Source organism: Scyliorhinus torazame, chromosome 8, assembly GCF_047496885.1.
Source record: "Scyliorhinus torazame isolate Kashiwa2021f chromosome 8, sScyTor2.1, whole genome shotgun sequence".
NCBI lineage: Eukaryota > Metazoa > Chordata > Chondrichthyes > Carcharhiniformes > Scyliorhinidae > Scyliorhinus > Scyliorhinus torazame.
The window spans coordinates 232,456,114-232,480,879 of record NC_092714.1 but is presented as its reverse complement, the minus strand read 5'-3'; the positions used below and the strand labels follow the sequence as shown (position 1 = coordinate 232,480,879).

At 42.8% G+C, this 24,766-nt stretch overlaps 1 protein-coding gene across 12 annotated transcripts in view; it reads right to left on the bottom strand.

Annotated features, from left to right (window-relative positions):
• The window catches only part of LOC140428448 (tumor protein D54-like), a 115,723-nt gene extending 91,748 nt beyond the window's left edge, over window positions 1-23,975 (bottom strand). For 10 of the 12 annotated variants that reach the window (XM_072514912.1, XM_072514913.1, XM_072514914.1 and 7 more), the window contains exons 1-3: window positions 23,815-23,975; window positions 19,570-19,706; window positions 11,460-11,608 (exon numbers count right to left, since the gene is read on the bottom strand). In XM_072514912.1, coding sequence (XP_072371013.1) covers window positions 11,460-11,608; window positions 19,570-19,706; window positions 23,815-23,833 — 305 coding nt within the window. In that variant the 5' untranslated portion in view covers window positions 23,834-23,975. The remainder of the gene's footprint in view (window positions 1-11,459; window positions 11,609-19,569; window positions 19,707-23,814) is intronic. The other 2 variants (XM_072514915.1, XM_072514924.1) reach the window with 1 other exon arrangement.
• Between the last annotated feature and the right edge of the window lie 791 nt (window positions 23,976-24,766).

The following is a 24,766-nucleotide window of genomic DNA, read 5'->3' as shown; positions in this document are numbered from 1 at the left end:
GATCCAATAGAAATATTCAAGATATTAAGAGGGAAAGACAGGGTTAAACTATTTCTACTGGTTGGAGATTTCAAAACTAGGGGGCATAACCTAAAAATTAGGGCTAGACCATTCAGGAGACATGTTCGTCAGAACTTCTTCACTCAGAGGGTTGTTGAGGTTTGGAACTCTCTCCCACAAACAGCAGTTGAAACTAAATCAATTGTTAATTTTAAATCTGAGGTAGTCAATTTTTGTTCAATAAAGATATTAAAGGATATAGTCTAAAGGCAGGTATATCGAGTTAGGTCACAGATCAGCCATAATCTCATTTAAAAGTGGGACAGGCTCGAGGAACTGAATGGCTTACTCCTGTTCCTATGTTCTTTTACCTGTGCAAGTAACTGCAATTCAAAAATAAATTAATGCTGTAAAACACTTTTTGAGACGGTCCACGGTCATGAAAAGTAATCAAATAAATGAAAATTATTTTATGTTATTATTTTTCGCCCACAGAATTCACGGAGTCATATTTTTGGAAGAAAAGTCATTACTGCAAGTTACTCCCTGAATAGTATGAATACCATTTCATAAAGCTGCCTTTGCCCAGTCAGGAACTGAAGTTACCAACATGTCAAAACCTGTTCAGTATTTTTATTACATACTTGGAAGTTATCAAGTGATTCTGTTCTTGAACCTAAAGGATATCCAAGGATATTTTGGCATCCAAACCGAACATAATTATTAAAAAATAAGTGTGCTGTAGGTTTGCCACAGATACATTTGAGAGAAGGGGTGAGAGGCTATTCACTGTCGCTGGGTCAAAATCACACTCCCTTCCTAACAACACAGTGGGTGTTTCTACAACACATGGACTGCACTAGTTCAAGGAGGTAGCATTTCACCACTTTCGAGGGCAATTAAGGATAGGCGATAAAGACGCCTACACTCTATGAATCAACAAAAGTCAGGAGAAAATGTGAAAAATTATAAAAGAATTAGCAGCATGCGCTCTTCCCTTCGGGCTAGATTCCTTTATTGCGACATCATTTAGTTCTGGCAAATTTAGTTAAAGCTCTGGGCAGCATCCTCCTATTTATCTTTCAATAGTCTGCACAACTACTGTCTCTGACTTATGAAATTTTGGACATCATCCATGGGCCATTTATTAAACAAATCACAGTTTCCAAATGCTAATGTACAAAATATTTTGTATAAAACCAGTTCAGATCCTCTGGTCTCCGGATAGTTGACCGGATATACCCCTGAAGATGTACTGCGAGACCCCCTCGGAGGTTCCAACACATGGATTCCATGGAAATTGCCTCAGAAGTTTGAACTTCTAATTGAAACTTCCCCCATTCCCTGGGATCCTTCAAAAAGAATAAACTCTACAACTCAGTTAGAATCGGAGACTTTGAACGGTTCAGACTCTCTTACCTGGAGTGTTACCCGGAAATGTTAAGACAGAAAAATCCTCGTCTAACTCCTGGGTAACTGACAGACCAAATATCCCAACTCACCAGTGTCCCGACCAACTCTGACCAGAGTCAGCCAGCCCCCCACCAATTAAATCTGCCCTGCTAGCTGACCAGCCCCACCTCACCAACTTTCCGCTCTATCCACCCCCCCTTATCTTATATAGTTACCGTAGTAGTTTGCAAAGCAGCTTTGGGACATTTAAACTCTTTACTTAACGGATTCCGGGCTTGGGTCACTGTCTGTGCGGAGTCTGCAGCATGTTCTCCCCGTGTCTGCGTGGGTTTCCTCCGGATTCTCCGGTTTCCTCCCACAGTCCAAAGATGTGCAGATTAGGTAGACTGGCCATGCTAAATTGCCCTTAACTGTCCAAAAAGATTAGGTGGGGTAACTAGGTTGCAGGGATACGGTGGAGGTGTGGGCTTAGGTAGGGTGCTGTTTCCAAGGGCCGGTGCAGTACTCGATGGGTCAAATGGTCTCCTTCTGCACTGTAAATTCTATGAATACATAGAAGAAACGTAGAAAAAAAAAAGACCATTCGGCACTTCAAGCCCGCTCTGTAATTCATTATGATCATGGCTGATCATCCAACTCAATAGCGTAATCCCGTTTTCCCCATATCCTTTGATCCCCTTCGCCATAAGTGCCACATCTAACTGCTTCTTGAAACCATACAATGTTTTGGACTCAACTACTTCCTGTGGTAACGAATTCCACATGCTCACCACTCTCTGGGTGAAGAAATATCTCATCTCGGTCCTGAATGGTCTACCCCACATCATCAGACTGTGACCCCTTGTTCTGGTCACATCCACCATCGGGAACATCCTTCCTGCATCTACCCTGCCTAATCCTATTGGAATTATAGGTTTCTATGAGAACCCTCCCCTCATTCTTCTGAACTCCAGCGAATACAACCCTAGCTGATTCAATCTCTCCTGGTAAGTCATCCCAGGAATCAATCTGGTAAACCTTTGCTGCATTCACTCTATAGCTAGAACATCCTTCCTCAGATAAAGAGACCAAAACTGCACACAATATTCTAGGTGTGGCCTCACCAAGGTCCTTGTATAATTGCAAGGCATCCCTGCTTCTGTACTCGAATCCTCTCCAGTTAAGGCCAGCATACCATTTGCCTCTTTTACCAAAGTGGATAACCTCACATTTATCCAAATTATACTGCATCTGCCGTTCATTTACCCACTCACTCAGGACGTGAGGCTTCTACATGGATTCTTGGTGCTGCTTCCTACGAGGTTTGTTGCACTGGGTCAGATGTGAAAGATCCTCCATTGGAAAATCACTCATAAAAATCTGAGTAATACGCATTAGAGTTAGAAATAGGGTTGCAAATCTGATCGGGTGATGTGAGCCTCTATCTCGGACTAGTCCTGGGTCAACCAGAATAACCTGGAATAGGAATTTGTTTTCCTATACATGTCCAATTGGCATAATCAGCAGCAATATGCACCTTTGCCACATTGCTGTCGTCAGGTACTAACTTTCCAACAGGAAGGCAAATAACTCGAATTATAAAGAGCACAATGTTGGTCTATTCTCAGCCTGTGTGCCATATGCAGACCCACTTTGCTGTTAGGCCTTTGGCAATCAAGCTGCTAATCCTCTTAACTGAAAATACTGTACTGTAGGAAAACCTAGTTTTTTAAAAAATATTTCATCATTTCCTAGAGGCACAGAGTCTTATAAAGGCAAGGTCAGACACTAGCTATCCTCATGTCAAACACTTATTCTTATGTGCAGCTGTCAGCAAGCCATTCAATGTTTGGGGCACAATCAAGAAGCCAGAGGGGGGAAAAACACCATCTTTCACACCCACAGAACGTTCTAAAATACTTCACCTTTTGAAATTTGGTCACAATTTTTGTAATCAAACATGCATCCAATTTGAAATGAATAAGATCCCATAAACGGCAATGAGATGAATGAACAGTTTTAATGATGTTCAAAGGCACTTGAAGATTAGACAGGAGGAACACATTTTAAAATGGCACTCTTCTGAAGAGCATCGACCTGAATACGCAGCTGGGTCCATGGTTTAAATATCTCATCCAAAAATAGTACTCCCAACAGTTAAACTGTATCAAGTAACTGCTGTTTGTAATGAGTGATTAATTATACACTATTGTTTGTAGGAGCTTGGTGTCAACAAATTGGCTGCCAGTATCCTATATTACAACAGCGATAACACTTCAAAAGTACTTCAGCGATAACACTTCAAAAGTACTTCATCAGTTGTAAAGTGCACCGAAATACCCAGTGGTCTTCACAAGGACTACGTAAAATCCAATTATTTCTTTTAGACTGAAACCCCGGTGAAGCAAGACTGCTGAAAATGCGCTCTCACTGATGCCTTTGTCAATGCAACTTGCCAGGCTGAACAGGCCCAAATAAACACCAGTCATATCTGCTAGAATATACTGGTTTCACATAATTATGTGCTCTGGCGACCTTCAAAACATGGCAGCTGTAATAGATTTGCAGGCATTGGGTCATGAATATTCACAGGGACCTGGGATACTGTGTTAGTTCCAGGTGTCACCCCACCTTCGCCACAGTATTACTTCAATTCTCCACCATCAGGAAGTCAGTTGGTAGCTGCCTTAGTCAGAATGCCGAACTATGGCAGTCTGTAACTGCGATTTTAGAAATGAATCCACACCACAAGCAATTGTACATCAGTGCATGTTACTAAGGATTCCCATTGGGCTTATAAAGCACAGGTATAATAGCCTAGCAATCTCACTGACATGTTTAATTTCTTGTATACTTTGAAGACCATTATTTTTGGTGGATTGGAGGGGAAAAGAAAAGAGAAGTAGTTTGGCAGAAACCTGCATTTCAGAAACAGCCTGCACTGCTACACATGTACAAGATCTATGGATAAGCGTTGTCATGTTCAGTATGACAAACAAGGGTGGGAAGGAATACAGAATCAAAATTGAAAAGCTGGCACAGATGCGTCGAGGTGCACTTTTTGCTGTTTTTGAATACCCTATTATTGAAGCAAAATTGTCAGCAAGATTCCAATGATTTTCATTTGCTTCAAAGGAACGGAAGCTCATCATAAGTGGTGTTAACAATGTCCAAGTCCATCACACGGGATGGTAAGTCAATCAAATCTTTGTGATGGGCTTTTTTGAGATGTGGGCATCATTGGCAGGATGTGGGCGTCGCAGGCTGTGCTAGCATTTATTGCCCAGCCCTTGAGAGGGCAGTTAAGAGTCAATCATATTTCTGTCGGTCTGGAGTTACATGTAGGCCAGACCAGGCTTCCTTCCCTAAAGGACACTCATGAACCAGGTGGGTTTTTGTAACAATCGGCAGCATCATTAGATGATTTAATTCCAGATTTTTACTGAATTCAAATTTCACCATCTGCAATGGCGGGATTTGAACCTGAATCCCTAGAGCATGATTCTGGGTCTCTGGTTTACTAGTCCAGTGACAATACCACTGTGCCAAGGCCTCCTTCTTCTACTAAAATAAACTGCACCTATTGGCACTTTCATTGAATTAATTACCTAGCTACTGCACAGAAATGCCACTGCTAAACTACAAAGTGCCTCACCAATAATTTGAACTTTATATTAATCGAGTGTACAGTAAGACCAACTGCACAATAAGGACAGCAACAGTTGCACCAGAGATAAAAGCAATAGAATCAAAATAAAACCGAGACAAATAATGTACACATGAAACATAAAAATGGAAAGCATGGGTCATGAATTTAAAGGAAAGGGATTTCTTTGCAAGTAGTGAAAGAAATACTTTGAGAAGATTATATTGTTTTATACAGGACAAAGGAACAAAGCAGAAAAAATGTCTGACTTCTACTGATGAGCTAAATTCTGTATGCATAATGCACTTCGGTTTCATTGGAGATTCAGAGAATCTTCTGGGAATACAGCACAATTTTGAGCATTTTTCCAGAGCAGGTGTTACTCTCAATTTACAAATACAATGAGCCCAATCACAAGAACCACTCAGAACTATTGTATACAAACTATTGTTTGCTCCATTAAATCTGCCACCAGTTATGTTGGTCATTATTTTTGGGAGCATTACATAATTTCATTACACCAGGTGTACAAAAATGCATTTGGAATTTGGTATAAAGGCTAAGAAAAGAACTAGCAATACCTTTACAAGTCAAGAAGAATGGAGAAAAGCAACAGCTAATAGTTAGGTGTTACTCAGGTTCCAAGTAACAAACAAATATTCTCAAATGCAGCAAGATGATGGTCCACAGCTTTACCTAACTAACCAAGCACTATTCAAATTAACATGCCATTTATACTGGCTCCTGAATGAGTGATCCAAGGTTCGCCCAATTTCTCAACAACCATGTTTCTACAATTTCATACCTATGTAGTTTAAATTAGTCATAAAATTTAGTCACTTAATGTAATGGATCATAATTGCAGTTGGCATAGCCAGTTTGCAATGCTCACTTGCCCAATCTTTCCTGAAGTTTAAAATCTATCAGAGATGTTATTTACACCTACAAAACATTTAAATCTTTATTAAAAAGATAATATTCATAATTCTGTGGGAGACATTCGTCTCTCAACACGTTATAGTCATTTAAATTTTCTTCCAATTCTACAATTGTGCTCAATAAGTTATGTGGAATACAGATCAATCAGCCCTTACATAAACCAGCAAGCAGCTGGTCACAATGTCACAACAGAAATTGGCTGTAAACTACCTAGTAGTGTAACATGATGCAATCGGCTTCAATTTACTTTATGAAGAGTCTGAACCCTTTTTAAATCCTTTACCAACTGTAAATGAAAATTGTTTAAACATACAAATCTAACTGTAAAATGGACAATGAGCTTGCTGTGAAGTTGTCAACCCAATGTTGCCATTGCCTGCAAAGCAAGTTTTGCTACAATAAATCAAAACTTTTATTTCTTCTCAAATTCCTCCTTCTGCAAATTGAATGTGTCGATGAGAAAATGAGAACAGGTGCAGATTTTTTCTTAAACCTAGTATCATACTTAAAGCTTTGAAAGTAGCAAAGAAGAGTAGAATGTCCAAGTTAAAAACAAATAATAATTAAACTACTTATTCACAGCAATAGTATTCCCAAAACATGATCTTGATATGTTGCTGCAGTTGCTTCAGATAACCTGCCAGAATAGACTTTTCGCCAGGGGGCCCAAAATCTTTGTCTGGAGCTAGACAATGTGCCAACTATACTAGTGGGCCTATTTTCCCAGAAATTGAAAAATAACCATGCAGCTTTAGAAGCACAAAATCATACCAACTCCTTGAAAATGAAGTCATTTAAAGAATTTGAAAATGTGGCTTGCATCGAATGGCTCAAAACAAGCTCCTACAGATTGAGTATTCCTTATTCGAAATGCTTGGGGCTGAGTGTCACGGATTCTGAAATTTTTCAAATTTTGGAATACCTGTGTAGGTATAGCTGTGAAACATTGCATAGCTAGAGCATCTCAGGTGAACACCATGTTATTTTTTACTAGAAACACTATTTTGGCACTCCAGAAAGTGCAGATTTCAGAGCTTTCGGATTTTGAATAAGGGGTGCTCAACCTGTATATAAATTCTTCTTCAAAAAGAGAACAGAGGAGGAAGATTGGGTAGAGAGACAGACAGAAATAAGATTTAAATCATCCTTCACATTCATTATGCTGGATGAAATGTATGCATTTTATTGATCTATATGAGCAGCAAGCTACCTTGAAAAAGGAAAATTGTTTCTTATGCAGAAACCACACTGATATTCAAAATTACCTATAAAGCAGAATGAATTTCCCTGTTCGTGTTTGAGCAATTACCTTTAAATGTTGCACAATAAATTCACTAAGAAAAAAGACAAGTGTTAGGAAAACAAAAGTAAGCTTTAAGAAATTTATATTGATATTGGGAAACATCAGAAATAAGGTATAGTTTTAAGTGGGTCAAATGTAATGTCTCTTTGCCTGGAAGGGTAAAACCTACAGTTAGATTCATGCTGGACAAGTGTTTGTGTGTGTGGGGAGTTGGCTACATTCCAACTGTGTTTCTATTGTGCGTATGGAGGGTTATGGCGTAATGAATAAATAGGCATTGCTTAGCAACTGGAGGCCCTCGTAAGGTAATAAAGCTTTTAAGTTGTAGCTGTAAATATTGCAGTTGGAGACAGGACCCTGGAGAGTGAACATCTCAACTGCCAGGAAAGGCTGGGCAGGACAAGGGAGTTGCAACGGTGCAGGTTCCTAAGGAACAAAATATAATCCAGATAATGCGCAAATTTGAACAGAAAGAATGTTTAAGATGATTGGAGTTAAGAGAACAAAGGCCCAGGTATTGTTTAGAAGAATTCAGGGAAGAGTAAACAAAGTATTTAGAGTTAAAAAGAGAATTGCAGCAATCAGATTTCAAGTGGGGCAGCAGACTTCAGAGGCAACTTAAACATCCAATGCAATGTTAGTAAGAGTCTGGGAATCTAGCATTCAAAGGAATGAATCGATGAACTCCAAAAGGTGTATATTCCTATTTGACGCAAGAGTAGAAAGCGAACTGAGGCCAAACCATGGCTTACAAAGGAGATTAGAGAGAGTATTAGATTCAAAGAAGAGGCATACAGATTAGCCACAAAAAGCAATAGACCTGAGGATTGGTAACAATTTAAAATTCAGCAAAGGCAGACCAAGGGATTGATTTGGAAGGGAAAAATACATTTTGAAAGTAAACTAGTAGGGAACATAAAAATTGACTGTAGAAATTTCTACAGGTATGCAAAGAGAAAAAGATTAATAAAAACTAATATCGGCCCCTTACAGTCAGAAACGGGGGAATTCGTAACAGGGAACAAAGAAATGACTGAGTAACTAAATTTGTACTTTGCTTCTGTCTTCACAAAGGAAGACATGAATAATGTACTGGAAGTTCTGAGAAACACAAGTTTCAGTGAGGAGCTGAAGGAAATTAGTATTAGTAAATAAATGGTTTGGGGGAAATTAATGGGTTTGAAGGCTGGCAAATCTCCAGGGCCTGATAATTTTCATCCCAGAATACTTAAGGAAGTGGCCCTATAAATAGTAGTTCCATTGGCGGTCATATGACAGAATTCTTTGGATTGTGGAATGGTTCCGACAAATTGGCGGGTAGCAAGTCTAACCCCGCTATTCAAAAAGGGAGGTAGAAAGGGTAGCACGGTGGTGCAGTGGGTTAGCCCTGCTGCCTCATGCCGCCAAGGTCCCAGGTTCAATCCCAGCTCTGGGTCACTGGCCGTGTGGAGTTTGCACATTTGCACATGTTTGCGTGGGTTTCGCCCTCACAACCTAAAGATGTGCAGGCTAGGTGGATTGGCCACGCTAAATTGCCCCTTAATTGGAAAAATAACTGAATTGGGTACACTAAAAAAAAAATTTTAAGTAGGAAAAAAGGTAGAGTAAATAGCGAATTATACGTCAGTAGTAGGGACGTTGCTGGATTCAATTATCTAGGATTTCATAGCACAGCATTTAGAAAGCAGTGGTGTCATCAGACAAAGTAGGTGTGGATTTACAAAAGGATAATCATGCTTGACAAATCTACTAGAATTCTTTGAAGATGAATCTGGTGGAGTTGACCAGGGAGAACCAGTGGTTGTGGCTTATTTAGACTTTCAGAGGGCTTTCAACAAGGTTTCACATAGCAGATGAATATGTAAAGTTAAAACACATGGGATTAAGGGATGGATTGAGATGGATAAAAAGCTGATTAGCAGACAGGAAGCAAAAAGTTGGAATAAATGGGTCTTTTTCTGATTAGCAGGCAGTGACTAGTGGGGTACCGCAGGATCCGTGCGAGGAGCCCAACTGTTCACATTATACATTAACGATTTGGACGAGGGAACTAAATGTGTGATCCCCAAATTTGCGGATGATACCAAATTGGCTGGGAGGGTGAACTGTGAGGAAGTTCTGGAAATACTTCAGCGAGATTTGGATAGGCTGAGTGAGCGGGCACATGCATGGCAGATGCTGTATAACATAGATAAATGTGAGGTTATCCACTTCGGTAGCAAAAATAGGAAAGCAGATTATTTGAATGGGTGCAAAGAAGGTGGATACTCGGCGAGACCTTGGTGCCTTGTGCATCAGTCGCTGAAAACAAGTGCGCTGGTACAACAGGCAATAAAGGTGGCAAATGGTATGTTGACCTCAACAGTGATAGGTTTTGAGTATCGGAATAGAGATGCTTTACTGCAATTGGAAAAGGTATTGGTGACACCACACCTGGAGTATTGTGTGCAGTTTTGGTGTCCTTATCCGAGGACGGATGTTCTTACTATGGAGTGCAGCGAAGGTTTACCAGGCTGATTCCTGGGATGGCGGGACTGTCATACGAGTAGAGACTAAATTGGTCTGGATTATATTCATTGGAGTTTAGCAGAGTGAGAGGGGATCTCATACAAAATTCTAACAGGATCAGACAGGATAGATCCAGAAAGAATGTTGCCGATGGTGGGGGAGTCCAGAATTAGGGGTCATAGTTTGAGGATAAGGGGTAAACAGTTTAGGACTGGAGAGGAGAAATTTCTTCACCCAGAGAGTGGTGAATCTGTGGTATTCACTACCACAGAAAGTAGTTGCGGCCAAAACGTTGTGAAATTTCATGGATGAATTAGATATATGTGTTGGGGCTAAAGGGGTCAAGGGATATGGGGGAGAAGGCGGGATCAGGGTATTGTACTTGATGATCAGAATGAATGGCAGAGCAGGTTCAAAAGACTGGATGGCCTCCTCCTGCTTCTATTCTATGAAACAAGAGTTAAAACAATTGTTAACAGTTTGTACAGCAGTCAAGAGACAGTCCTAAAAGTAATGGTATGAAATACTGGACTGCATTCGCTGAGCGGAAGCTTTGTTTAAGAGAGTCCTTTCGAAAACCTGGACTGGATTTTGGAATGCAAACCACTAATGGAAAGTGTTGTTGTGAACAAAGATTTAAAGTGTCTATTTTAAAGAATGGAGTTTGGAAACTCTCACATGGCATCATCTGGGGGTATTTTGAGGAGACATCCACACACTTTCACTTGGGGTCCACAGTGGAGAGTGTATTTGACCAATCATCTTGTGTGCTTAAAAGGGACTGTGTGTTAATACAACCATTGTATCTTAAGATGTACATTGTAATCCGTGTTAATCTTAAAATCTGTGTGTTTTTGTTAGGCTGGGGGTGGGGTGTAAAGTAGTATCATAATCCAAATTATGTTTTTTTTTCTTGTTGTGAAAACTAATTAGCAGTTCTGTGACTCTGTTGCTCCATGTTTTATTGAGAAAAAGTAAGAGTTATGGTCTTTTGAACCAAGGTTCCATTCTGGGATCTTTCCATCCAGTTATATTATCAACTGGGATTGTAACATGACCCTGTAATTTTAACTATAATTATATTTATTATGAGAACTAGGAAGAAAAATAAATGACACTAAAAACTATCTACAGGTCACTCACTGCCTGAAAGAAATTGCAAACTATTGTATGCATTTAACATGTTAGAAAAGTTAGACTGTTAAAATTGGTACCTATGGTGGTCATCTTCACGTTTTGAATCGAGGACCAGGACCAAAAGATAAACTTCCAAAAACAACACCCTCTAGCAATCTCACTCTGAAATACAACAGTCGTAAAATATGCTCTATGGAGGTTGAGGTTAAAGTAGATTGGTGAGGGATAGTAAAACATTCTTTACTTCACATCTCACCTGAAATGGCTTGGTATAAAATTCAACTAAAAATGCTTTAATTGTCCCATTGTCAAAAGTGCTGCATTTCAGTTTAGTTATCTTTTGTACTCTTATAAAACCAAAACATTCATGTGATTCACCTATGTACAGTTCAGAGGAGAGTGGAGAGGACACACAAGTTAAAGCCAGATATCTCTTGTGTATCCCAGACACTGACTCTTCCCAAGGATCAGACTCATGAAATGCTTTAAGGTAAAAAATAGAAAATATTCCAGTTCCATGTTCCAAGTACTCACGCATTGGATGCTTGCACATCTTGCCAGCTCTTGCTGAGGTTTTGCTTGAGTTCATTGAAGGGAGTTAACCCTAACTTTCTTTTGATGTCAGAAGCATGTCTTTCTTTGGCAACTAGCACCTGCCGAAGTGTTGCTATTTCATCTTCAACCTAGAGGGAAAAAAACAGAAAATTCTATCTCAAATAATAAACACATAAGTTGTTATAAATATTTATCAGGTTTTCTACTGTTATAGACAGTGAGCACGATTTATTGAGTAAGATTCAAATGCATGACCTAGAACATTTTTTGTTGGGAAAACTCATTATCACTTCCTCTGCAAGAGGAGGCGATGGCATAGTGGCATTGACATTGGACTAGTAATCCGGAGGCCCAGGGTGATGCTCTGGGGTCTCGGGTTCGAAACCCACCATGGCAAATGGTGAAATTTGAATTCAATAAATCAATCTGGAATAAAGTCTAACGTTGACCATGAAAGCATTGCAGATTGTCGTAAAAAATCACCTCATTCAAGGGGATTAAGACACTAAAAGATTTGTTTCTTAGGGGTCGGTTTGCAGGGCTAAAGAAGCTGGAAGCGAAGTATGGGCTGGAGCAGGGGGAAATGTTTAGATACATGCAGTTCGAGATTTTGCCAGAAAGGAGATAGAGCTTCCCGGTGGAGCCGGCCTCCACATTGCTGGAGGAGGTGCTGACAACAGGGGGCTTGGAGAAGGGGGTAGGGTCAGCGGTCTACGGAGCTATTTTGGAAGAGCAGAAGGCACCACTGGAAGGGATCAAAGCAAAGTGGGAGGAAGATTTGGAAGAGGATATGGAGATGGGGTTCTGGTGTGAGGTGCCCCACAGTGAATACGTCCACCTCGTGCGTGAGGTTGGGGCTGATACAGCTGAAGGTGGTATACAGAGCACACCTCACGAGGGCGAGGGTGAGCCGATTCTTTGAAGGAGTAGAAGATTTGTGTGAACATTGTGGGGGAGGGCCCGCTAATCACATTCATATATTTTGGTCCTGTCCAAAGCTAGAGGATTACTGGAAGGAGATTTTTAGGGTAATTTCTAAAGTGGTGCACGTGAAACTGGACCCGGGCCCCCGGGTGGCCATATTCGGGGTATTGGGCCAGCCAGGGTTGGAAACGGGTGCGGAGGCAGATGCTGTAGCCTTCACCTCGTTGATTGCCCGAAGGTGGATCCTGATAGGATGGAGAGCAACCTCTCCACCCTGTGCCCTGGCGTGGCGACGTGTTGGAATTCTTGACTCTTGAGAAGGTTAAGTTTGAACTGAGGGGAAGGATGGAGAGGTTCTACAATTCATGGGCATTATTCATCATGCACTTTCAAGAACTAGATAACATCAAACATTAGTTCAGGGGGGTGGGTGGGAGGGTTGGGGGGAGGGGGGCAGTGTGTGTTGATGGTGACTATGGGTGTTTCCCGATTACTTTTTGTCATTTGTTTCTGTGAACATGCGGGCTAATGTTTGGGGTTTGGTGGGAGGATGGGATCGTTGTTCATGATATGGGGATTGACATATTTGTTACTGATTATTGTTTGTTGTTGGTGGGTGTAAATTTGGGAGAAAATGTGAAAAAGGAGAATTTAAAAAATTTATTTTAAAAATCACCTCATTCATGATTGGCCTTCAGGGAAGGAAATCTGCCAACCTTACCTGGTCTGGCCTACTTGTTACTCCAGACACATACAGCAATGCAGTTGACTCTTAACTGCTACCCTCCCCAATTAAATGGCCACTCAGTTCAAGAGCTATTAGGGGTAGGCAACAAATGCTGGCCCAGCCAGCGACGTCCGCATCCCAAGAACAAATTTTTTTAAAGTTCCACAAAGGAAAACAATTTTTCAAACAATTCAGTGTAAAAAATGGTATTTGCAGAGGTGGTTTTAGAAATCACTCAAAGTCGCCCCAATGCCACAAATGTGAATTTCTGGCAAAATATTTTTTTTTTAAATAAACAATTTTAATGAGGTATTTTTGGCATGACAAACAACAGCAACAGTATGAAAACAAAGTACAAGAAACATAGTGCAATCACCGACTCCCATCCCACCAAGCCCCGCCTAATTGACCCCCTATTCTACACTACCCTAACACCCCCTCCGCGCACCCCCCCCCCCCCTCCCTTTGCTGACGATTAAGTCTCCATGAAGAAGTTGATGAATGGTTGCCACCTCCTGGTGAACCCTAATAGTGACCCTATCAAGGCGAACTTAATCTTCTCTAGGCCGAAAAAGCTCGCCATGTCAGTTAGCCAGGTCTCCGACTTCGGGGGCTTTGAGACCCTCCATGCTAATAGTATCCATCTCCGGGCTACCAGGGAAGCAAAGGCCAGAACATCTGCCTCTTTCTCCTCCTCGATTCCCGGGTCTTCTGACATCCCAAAAATCGCCACCTCTGGACTCATTGCCACCCTTGTTTTCATGACGTCCGCAAACACCTACCAATATCCCCCAAGTTTTGGACACACCCAGAACATGTGAACATGGTTTGCTGGTCCTCCCGCACATTTTACACACCTGTCCTCCACCCCAAAGAATCTACTCATCCGGGACTGATGGACCACCTTGAATTGGATCAAGCTGAGCCTGGCGCATGTTGCAGTTGTGTTGACTCTGCTCAACGTGTCTGCCCATAAACCATTCTCTATCTCACCACCAAGCTCCTCCTCCCACTTACGCTTCAGCTCCTCGGTCCGTGTCTCCTCTGCCCCCATGAGTTCTTTGTAGATGTCTGAGAAGCTCACCTCTCACACCCATCCCCTAGACACTACCCTATCCTGGATCCCCCTTAGTGGCAGGAGTGGGAAGGATGATACCTGCCTGCGCAGAAAGTCCCGCACCTGTAAATATCTAAATTCATTCCCCCTTGACAACCCAAACTTATCCTCAAGCGCCCTCAAGCTAGGGAAGCTCCCCTCTAAGAACAGGTCCCCCATCCTCTCAATTCCCACCCTTCGCCATACTCGAAACTCCCCATCCAAGCTCCCCGGGGCAAACCGGTGATTGTCACATATTGGGGACCAGACCGATGCTCCCACTGCTCCAACGTACCTCCTCCACTGACCCCAGATCCGCAAGGCTGCCACCACCGCGGAGCTGGTGGAGTACCTCTCCGGTAGGAACGGCAGAGGTGCCGTTATCAACTCCCCCAGACTGGTGCCCCGACATGAAGCTGCCTCCATCTGCTCCCAAACCGACCCCACCCCCACCACCCACTTCCTTATCATGGCTATGTTAGCCGCCCAGTAATAATTACTGAAATTCGGTAGGGCAAGCCTCCCATCCCCCCGATTCCGCTCGAGATCACCTTCCTCACTCGCGGGGACCTACCCGCCCACACAAAGCCCAGGATGATTTTGTTAACCCTCTTAAAAAAGGACCGTGGGATAAAAATTGGGAGACATTGAAATACGACTAAAAATCTCGGTAGGACCGTCATTTTGACCATCTGCACTCTCCCAGCCAACGACAGTGGGAGCATATCCCATCCCCGAAACTCGTCCTTCATCTGTTCAACCAACCGGGACAAGTTCAACTTGTGTAACCGGCCCCAGTCGCGCGTCACTTGTATCTCTAAGTATCTGAAATTGTCCCCTAACAGCCCAAACGGCAGCTCCCTCAGCCCACCCTCCTGACCCCTCGCCTGGACTACAAACATCTCACTCTTTGCCATATTGAGTTTATATCCGATAACCTGCCAAATTCCCCCAAAATCGCCATAATTTCACCCATCTCTGCCATTGGATCTGATACGTAGAAGAGCAGGTCGGCCGCATACAGCGAGACCCTATGTTGCACCAACCCCCCCCCCCCCCCCCCACCCACGAACCAGCCCCTTGAAGCTCTCAGAGCAATTGCAGCGGCTCTATAGCGAACGTGAACAGCAGTGGGGAGAAGGGGCACCGGTACCCGGTACAATCTAAAATAGTTGGAGGTCGTCCTTCCACTAGCCTCCGGGGCCTGGTACAACAGCCTAACCCAGCCGATAAAGCCCCTACGGAACCCAAATCGTCCCAGCACCTCCCATAGATAGTCCCACTACACCCGGTCGAACACCTTTACCGCATCCATTGCCACAACTACCTCGACCTCCCTACTCTCCGGGGGCATCATAATCACATTGAGCAGCCTTCTTATATTGGCCACCAACTGCCTACCTTGCCTGCCCTTGATAAACCCAGTTTGATCCTCCATAATCACATCCGGCACACAATCTTCAATCCTGGCAGCCAAAATTTTGGCCAGCAACTTGCCGTCCACATTAAAGCAGTGAGATTGCCCTGTATGACCCGCATAGCTCCGGGTTCTTGTCCCACTTCAATATCAACGAAATAGTGGCCTGTGACATCGTCGGGGGCAGCACCCCTCTATCCCTTGCCTCATTGAAAACCTTGACCAGCAACGGCCCTAAAATCCCTGATCACGTATTATAGAATTCCACCGGGTATCCGTCCGGCCCCGGGGCTTTACCTGACTGCATTGCCTTCAAGCCCTCAACTATTTCTTCGGCCCTAATCAGGGCCCCCAGCCCATTTACCAGCTCCCTACCCACCCTTGGGAAGGTCAGTCCATCCAAAAAGTGCCTCATCCAGTCAGGCCCCATGGGGGGTTCCAAACAATAGAGCCGACTGTAAAAGTCCCTGAACGCCCTGTTTAGGCCTGCCGAGTCCCCTACCAAATTCCCATCCCCATCAACCACCCTCTCAATTTCCTTGGCCGCCTCCCTCTTCCAGTGTGGGGCATGATCCGAAATGGTGATGGCCGAGTCCACCACCCCTGCCAGTCAATCCCTGCTCAAAATGAAAAAGTCAATCCAGTAATAAACCTTGGGAACATGTGAATAAAAAGAAAACTCATTCCCTGTCGACTGCCTAAACCTCCATGGGTCGACCCCCCCCCCCCCCCCCCATCTGTTCCATGAACCCTATCAGTTCCTTTGCCATTGCTGGCACCCTCCCAGTTGTCGAACATGACCGGTCTAGGCCGGGGTCGATGACTGTATTAAAATATCGGGGGAAAGGTCCAAAAGTCCGGCAGAGCGGGAGCCACCAAATGTGCGACTTACTCCCTCATCGCTGCCACCAGAAGTCCCATTTCTGACAAAATATTGTCAACACGTTGACTTTGGCAAAAAAAATGAACTTCAGATTCAATGTAGAAGCATACAATACCAACTAAGTTGATAATTTTACAGAGATGTCTGCCAGAACAGGCCCTTCCTGAACTAGACTGATTCAGCTCGAGGACTTTCAATGTTACAAATTACAATTAAAAAAATATATAAACAGCGCTCTCAATGCAATTCCCGACAAACCCCAGAAAAAAAAAGCATCTTCACTAATGCCCACAACAAATTCCAATTAACTTCCCCTATTTAGCAGTTTTGAAGGGGAGGAGAAAAAGGCTACTCCCACACACCTCTGCATTATCAAACTAAATGTCACACATATCTCCAAGAGCAGTACAGTTCCCCACAGTCGGTTAATGAATGACACAGGGGGCCAAAGCGGAAAGGAAAAAAATATATAAGTGCTGCTGCAGGACCATCCTGTTACTCGCTCAGGGAACAGCTTGAGTCTATGTTCCTTCCTGCCTCCACTCGAAGTGACTCATATTGGAATAAAATTCAGAAGGTATTAGCAGCCAGACATTCTCGTTCAGCTGACTATTTATTATGCATGAAACTGGAGAATTTGTTTTTGACGATGAAGGACCTATTACAGACAAGCTAGGCCATTTGATCTCACCTGATGTCTGCAATCACAACCATTTCAGCAGTGATCGATGCATAGCAATCAGGACTGGAAATCTGGATTTAATCTTCCTTCCCCCGGCCTCAGGCCTGCCCAGGATAGGTGGAGTACTACCATCAACCTAGTTGACATCAGGTCAATGCAGAACAGATTATGGATAAAGCCAGAGATTTCCTTTATCTGTACTACCACACTGACTGTTTCACATGCCAACAGATCTGCCACAGGAAAAAAGCTAAATCTTTAAATTAGTGAGCTTCCAACAGAAGCTTGTGAAGCAGAAAAATAGCTACATAAAAGTAAAGTATCACTATGGAACAAACAGAAGAAACGAGTTCAGGATTGGCATCAGGAAGCAATTCATCACAGTTATCAGTATGAGCACAAGAAATCCTGTTCCAGTGGAGTTTAGTGTTGCAATGATCATAGATCCTAGATTGCAACAGAAATTTTAATTAAATAGGCTAAACACTCACTAATCGTCACTGACGTTTGTGAAATTACAAAATGTATTAGAGCCTACTGTTAAGTAGAATATTTTGGAAAATAAATCTCATGATAACTCCTGGAAACAGTAATGTTTCCACAAGAAATTACCACAAATGTTGCTATTGTTACTGAACTGGCACTTAATTTATAACTTTTCCAAAATTCTTGGTGTTAGCCAAGATGACTTGGCACACCTCGCAATTATGCACAATGTTAGCGAGGATCTCATACACACACATATAGGAAACACTGAAGTCACAAGCAGAATTCTTCATAAAATAATCTCAAGGACATTGCATTGTAATGTACTTGTGTTATCCAACCATTGCATTGAATGGGTCCAAACCAACATCAGGTGTATTTTTATCCCTTTATAAAGTTCCCTAATTTGTGCTGGAGCGCGCTTGTCCTGTTGAACAACCATCAGAAGAGAAGGCTAGTCAGGTCAGTCAGAAAGAAATAAGTCACTCTCCATTTTAACTTTTTGTGTATCGGAAACAGCTGCCCAGAGGTGTGTGTGTGGAGTGTGGTGGTTTTGTGTGTGTGTGGGGGGGGGGACACACGCACGACAAAGCTCAATCAATTGGGGTGTTTTCAGCCTTCCCCCACCTCACTCGAAAAAAACTTCTACTTGGACATAAAATTGGTCACTTTTGCAAACATTTTTGTCATTCAAGGACAACATATTTCTGGCAATATCGAAATTAAAGGTGTCGGGGAAAGCAATAAGTGAAATAGCCTGCATAGCTCAACAATGCTCCAACAACTGAAAATTCATTTTTTCCTTTTAATCTTTAGTTCCACACTTCCAAGTGCAAGGGGCCAACTGGATCGGTTTTTTTGCCCATGTAAAAGATATTTTCTTGAACCTTGATAGGTGAACAGTTTCTGTGCTGACTACACAGCTAAACAACTGCTTCCCAGAACATTGGAAATGAATGCAATTCTGTACTAAATTTAACTGCGCTGAATGTCTTACATTATTTTTTTTCATTTTACATGTGACAATCTGTACTGAGAAAGTACCAAAAACAAACAGATGGAAATGCACATGATTTCATGCCCGGTAACATGTTTGCAGGCTGTTAATCTTCTAAATTTTACAAACAAGACTCATCGTCAACTGTACAGAGCAGAGAGCCACAGATCAAGTAGAGTAGTTGTAAACATGTATGCAAATATAGATAGTCATTTTGCCTTCAACTGTAGACAGATCATTACACCATGGGGGTGGTAACTGTGTGCTGAATATCCAGGGTGAGTAAAAGTCACTAAGTGTAATTACACCACACCCAACATTATAACTGAATGATTAACTGGTAAACTCACAAATGCAAACAGCCAGCTTGCACAACCCAAAATTCAACAATGGGAATTACTCAATTCTGTGGTAAGTTGTTGCTCTGATATTTAAGCGATTAAAAAAAAAAGCAACCATCCTATTTATTCATTCAATACAAATGGAATGTACAAAATAAATCAGATTATTTCTCTGACAAGCATCTCAAATAAATATCTCTACTGCCTATGGTGTTGCACATGATAAGCCTGATTTTAACCTATTCAAAACCACAAGCTAAAACTAACTCATAATTCAGCTGCCAACAGTTAAAATAGCTGATAGGAAAGGACAGAAGTGTAGCAAAAGACAGAAAACAAATATCCTCCATATAATATTTCACCTATATTTTCAGTAACCTTTTCTAAACCTGCTAGTCTAATGGCCAAACATTTTCCTCGAGGTCATATTGGTTGCAGTTTTAAACGAACTCGCAGCACATGAAAAAGAAAATCACAAAAATGTTATGTCACGGCACAATGGTTTTTTTCATATTGTAAAAGTTCTTGTACTATACCTTGGTAAGTTCGCTCTTGAGCTCCTCTGTTTCAGCTTCAGATAGCACACCAACTCCATCCCCACTTGCTGGAGTGTCCACAGGTACATCAGTCATGTTTCCAGACAGACCTTTGTTAGGAGAGTTAAGGTTGATATCTGTCACAGGTAACCAAACAAACGAGTAAACAACTAGCAACGGGCCTCAAGCTGCAGTGAACCCAAGCACAATTACTGCAAACAGCTGTACGGTGTCCCGCTATCAACATGACAATGAAACAGGTACAAAATTACTTGTTCCTGATTCCCCTCTTCAAAGACAAAGCAGTACAGTCGGTTCATAGGTACAACACTAAAGTCTGAGAAAGGGAGGGGAAGGCAGTATAATCCAACAAAAATGGAACTTCAAAAAATATTGCTAAAACAAGAAATGTCAAAAGATCGATCCATTTCCAGGATTGAAAGCGTTTCAGTAATTTAGGTTCACAAAGGATCACGAGTGGGAAAGCGGTTTCCCCATTAATGACAATCAATGATGTTAAACATATTTTTCTGATTTTTCAGAAAAGGCACAGGACACAGAAATACCGTCGAACCCAGAAGACAACCGACAAAGAATATTCACCTAAATAAATTAAAAAATATATATAACTGCACTCTCATCATTTCCTTCAAAACCATTTTATGGAGCGGGGCAGCACGGTGCCGCAGTAGTTAGCGCTGCTGCCTCACGGCGCCGAGGACCGAGTTCGATCCCGGCCTCGGGTTACTGTCTGTGTGGAGCTTGCACATTCTCCCCGTGTCTGCGTGGATCTCACCCCCATAACCCAAAAAAGATGAGCAGGGTAGGTGGACTGGCCATGCTAAATTGCCACTTAATTGGAAAAAAAAGAATTGGGTACATTAAATTTATATTAAAAAACATTTTATGGAGGTTAAGGGTCAACATTCATTATTTGTAATTTTCCACACATCTCATGTAGAATTTAAGCATCACACTTCATAGCAGAGATTTCCTTTTTGTTTTCAAAGCGTCTGTGAGGGAAGGCAACACCATGTATGGCATGAAGTGATACAGGCCAACAGTCCCAAGTTTAAGCAGCAGGCTGTACTGCGTAGTTAATCGCAGCAAGGGCAGCAATTGGGCTACTAAATCTTGCCTCAACAATCTTGCAATAGGAAAAGCAGCCAGTCAGGAAGCTCCCATTTCCTATTTCTATACAGTGACCCCTGCTAGGAACAGCGCATTTTTGAATGACAGATTTAAAAGAAAGAGATTGGGCTTAACTTTGATACCCTCTATGGTCAGGCATTTCTCTGGGCAGCACGGTAGCCTTGTGGATAGCACAATTGCTTCACAGCTCCAGGGTCCCAGGTTCAATTCCGACTTGGGTCACTGTCTGTGCGGAGTCTGCACATCCTCCCCGTGTCTGCGTGGGTTTCCTCCGGGTGCTCCGGTTTCCTCCCACAGTCCAAAGATGTGCAGGTTAGGTGGATTGGCCGTGATAAATTGCCCTTAGTGTCCAAAATTGCCCTTAGTGTTGGGTGGGGTTACTGGGTTATGGGGATAGGGTGGAGGTGTTGACCTTGGGTAGGGTGCTCTTTCCAAGAGCCGGTGCAGACTCGATGGGCCGAATGGCCTCCTTCTGCACTGTAAATTCTATGAAATTTTCCATTTATTAGCTGGCATGTGAATAACAGCAAAATACAAGTACAACTGATGCCTGTGCAGTTTCACATCCAGCATGATTTAACACAGTCAAGTGGGTACAGTGAAAATTATTTAAAAATTAAAAAACATAAAAGCCTAATTTCCTAAAAATTGAGAGTTTCCATTCACTGATTTAAATTAGAAAGATGTTGTGGGAAACAAAATCACACTTCCAGTTTAGGTATTTCCTTTTCACAGCTGAAGAAATGTTGTAAATATTATTCAGCGTTGTCACAGCTTTTCTGTAAAATACAATCTTCACTGTTTGAATGTTACAACTGCTACAGTACAAAACTGTGGAAAGATAATACGATATTGTAAAGACCTTGAGGTAAACTTTTTGTAACAATCGCATTTGAATTTCATATGGATGCTTTAAAAATGAAATTGGCCAGAGTCCTTCTCGTTATTTTCTCTCCTTCACAAATCTCTCTCTCTTCAGGTCAAATAATAAATGACGGAAAGCATCAGGGTTTGATCTTGCTCAACATATACACTTGCATGTTTCTAGCAATAGCTGTTCAATTGGGATAGGAAGCAACCTTTAAGCTTAGGCCCAATTGCAATGTCTCAAAATATCCTAAAAGACCACAGCAGCTAATTTAGCAATAAATCTTGGAACTTCCTAGCATATCCTTCTTAGTTGAATCTGACACAAAAATGGTATATTTACTTACAACCATCAGGATAGCTATCTTGTTCATTAAGCCTCACTAACTGCAGCAAGGCCTGCAATAAGGTTAACTATAAATATCCTCTCCTTCGACAGCAAACCTGCAATATCTACCACCCAGACGTAGAAGGGCAGCAGATGAATGACAACACCATCGCCTGCAAGTTGCTCTCCAAGCCACACACCATCCTGGTTTTATTGCTGTTCTCTCACTGACACTGGGTCAAAACCTTGGTACTCCCTCTCTAGCAGCACTGTGGGTGCTGGGGGACTGCAGCAGTTCAAGAAGGCACCGCATCACCTTCATAAGAGCAATTAGGGATGGGCAACAAAGGCTGGCCTGGCCACGTCCACATAATGACTAAAAAATGCTGTCATAGCATGCCAAACAAAGGCATCAACTTTCAAAATTCCGAAGTTATCACAGAACCAGATTTTTGTGAGCCTAGCACTCTTATCATAAGATTATTCACTGCCTGTTCGGCCTTGCCAACAATGTAGACACTATTTTGTGTAGGGACGTTTGCATCAAGATGGAACTAAACTGATACAGTGAATCTGCTCTGCATCGATTAATCTGTAGTAACAACTCTTTTACATTAATTGGTTCACAATCTCAAAATGCATTACACAGAGGATACTTTAAATCACATGCGGCCTGAATTTATTTTCACACCATAGTTCTTTTCCCCCTAACTGAACAGTATTTACAGTGAGAGGATATTATACTTCTAAGATCCAAACGCAATGCAAAACTTACACTATAAAAGGTGGAGAGGCGATCAGCATTCGCTTAGAATGTTAAATATTTACTTGGGGGCCATAACTACAGAATTTAAATATCCTTAGAAGTGGTACCTCTTTCATTTGTTTTATTTCTTATTTACTAGTTTCAAAATCCACTTTTGTAAGGAAAACAGATATTTTTGTCTCCACTGGCAAGGTTGCAAATCATATTGACCTCAATTGTGCAAATATTCCATCCATGTGCTTTGCATGTTTGGTCGGCAAGCCGCCCGACTGACAGTAACCAATTCCTCTGCACCCATGTTGCTGAAAATGTCAACATCAACGTGAAAGAGTATTTTCAAACTTTTTCCTTTGGTCAGAGAACCGCTGAGATCATTTCCTTATCCTGTCACATCACCTGATTTACTGGTTTACGGGGATAGGGAGTTCTGGGCTTAAGTGGGGTGCTCTTTCCAAGAGCCAGTGCAGATTCGATGGGCCGAATGGCCCCCTTCTGCACTGTAAATTCTATGATTCTATGAAAACAGCATCCCTGGGAGGGGCCAGAAAGTAAAAAAGGGGCCAGAAAGTAAAAGCATTTTAACTTTGGCTTCCTACTAACATTCCTGGTGCACTTGACATTTTGCTGCCTGCCTGGTGAACTCCCAATTTCACGCAATGATCAAAAACACTTTACTTTTGGCTGGGGGGGGGGGGGGGGTGAACGATTTGGAGCACGAAGCTGCAACGGGGGGGGGGGGGGGGGATAAGAGGGGGAGCAAAATAAACGGCTCATTCCCGCAACCTGCATTTTATTTTACGCCGCCTGCCCACTAAACTTCGATGGAGAGTGTCAGGGGAGAGAGAAAATGAAGGAAGGAGTCGGTTAAAGTGATCAGCTGCTGTTGTCGGCCAGAAATCCAGGAGGACGACTGGTGGCTCTGAGTCTCGGCCTAGCCCTCCTTTTTCCTGCCTCCCTTCGATGCCCGAATCCCTGCGATTTCCGGCTCGGGCAGCGGCCCAACCTGAAAATCACGCACGAAGTGGGGGGGGGGGGGGGGGGGGGGAACGAAAACAAAACAAAACCAAATCAAACCAAACGCGTGAAACCAGACAAGAACCAACGGCGCGTCCGAATGGCGAGGATTCAATACCTTGGTTGGGGGCGTCCATGGAGACGGAGGTGAAAGTCGAGCTGCGCCAACTGTGAAGCGAGGACTCGAGGAGAGAAGGAGCCAAACCAGCAGCCCGGCGCCCTCAGCACACGTCATCCGGCCCACGTCAGCAGCAGCAGCAAGGGCACGTGACCTCTCCTCCCACGTGATCCCCCGCCCCGCCAGCCGTGAGTTGCAAAGTAAACAGCTACACTCTGGGCTTGGCACCTGCTGGAAGAGCTGCCGGCCGGCAGGCAGGGAGGGAGCGAGGGGAGGATGGAATCCCTCTCACCTAGCAAAACTTGGGCGGAAAAAAACCCAACAGAAACCGCCTCCTCTCATGCGCCCCAAAGGCAACATGCTGGGAATCTGATAGACAACCCGACATACTCAGCATCTGCAGAGGGGGAGAAAAGCATTTCAAGCTCCGACCTCTCATTACTATTTTTCTCTACCCCCCTCTTTCATCAAACAATCCCCCCCCCCCCCCCCCCCCACTCTTTTTGACATATCGAGTATAGAAAATAAATAATTGCTGGGAATGCACGCAGTCAGCACTGTCTCCCCAAAAAAGAAATGACATCTTGTTTTATTTTTTTAAATGGCAAGTGTTTTCGGAAGGTTGGGAAAATAAACAAAAGGAGGAGCAGGCTTGCAGTATCAGCCATGCCAGTGGAGGGAGGTGATCATGGAGCTGTGTGGTGACTGCTTCATCCGTTTCATCGCGCCTATGTCTTCCGGCTCCACACACAGGTTGCCACTTTGGTCCCCAATGGGCTACTCTTTCCCTGGTTACCCTCTTTCCCTTCTACTTATAAAACACTTGTGATTTTCTTTTATTTTGCCTGTCAGTGTTCTTTCATGCCCCTCTTCACACTCCTAATTTTTTTTATGTGCCCCCTATTACTTTCTATACTCTGAGGGCATCCACTATTTTGAGCCCTCTGAATCT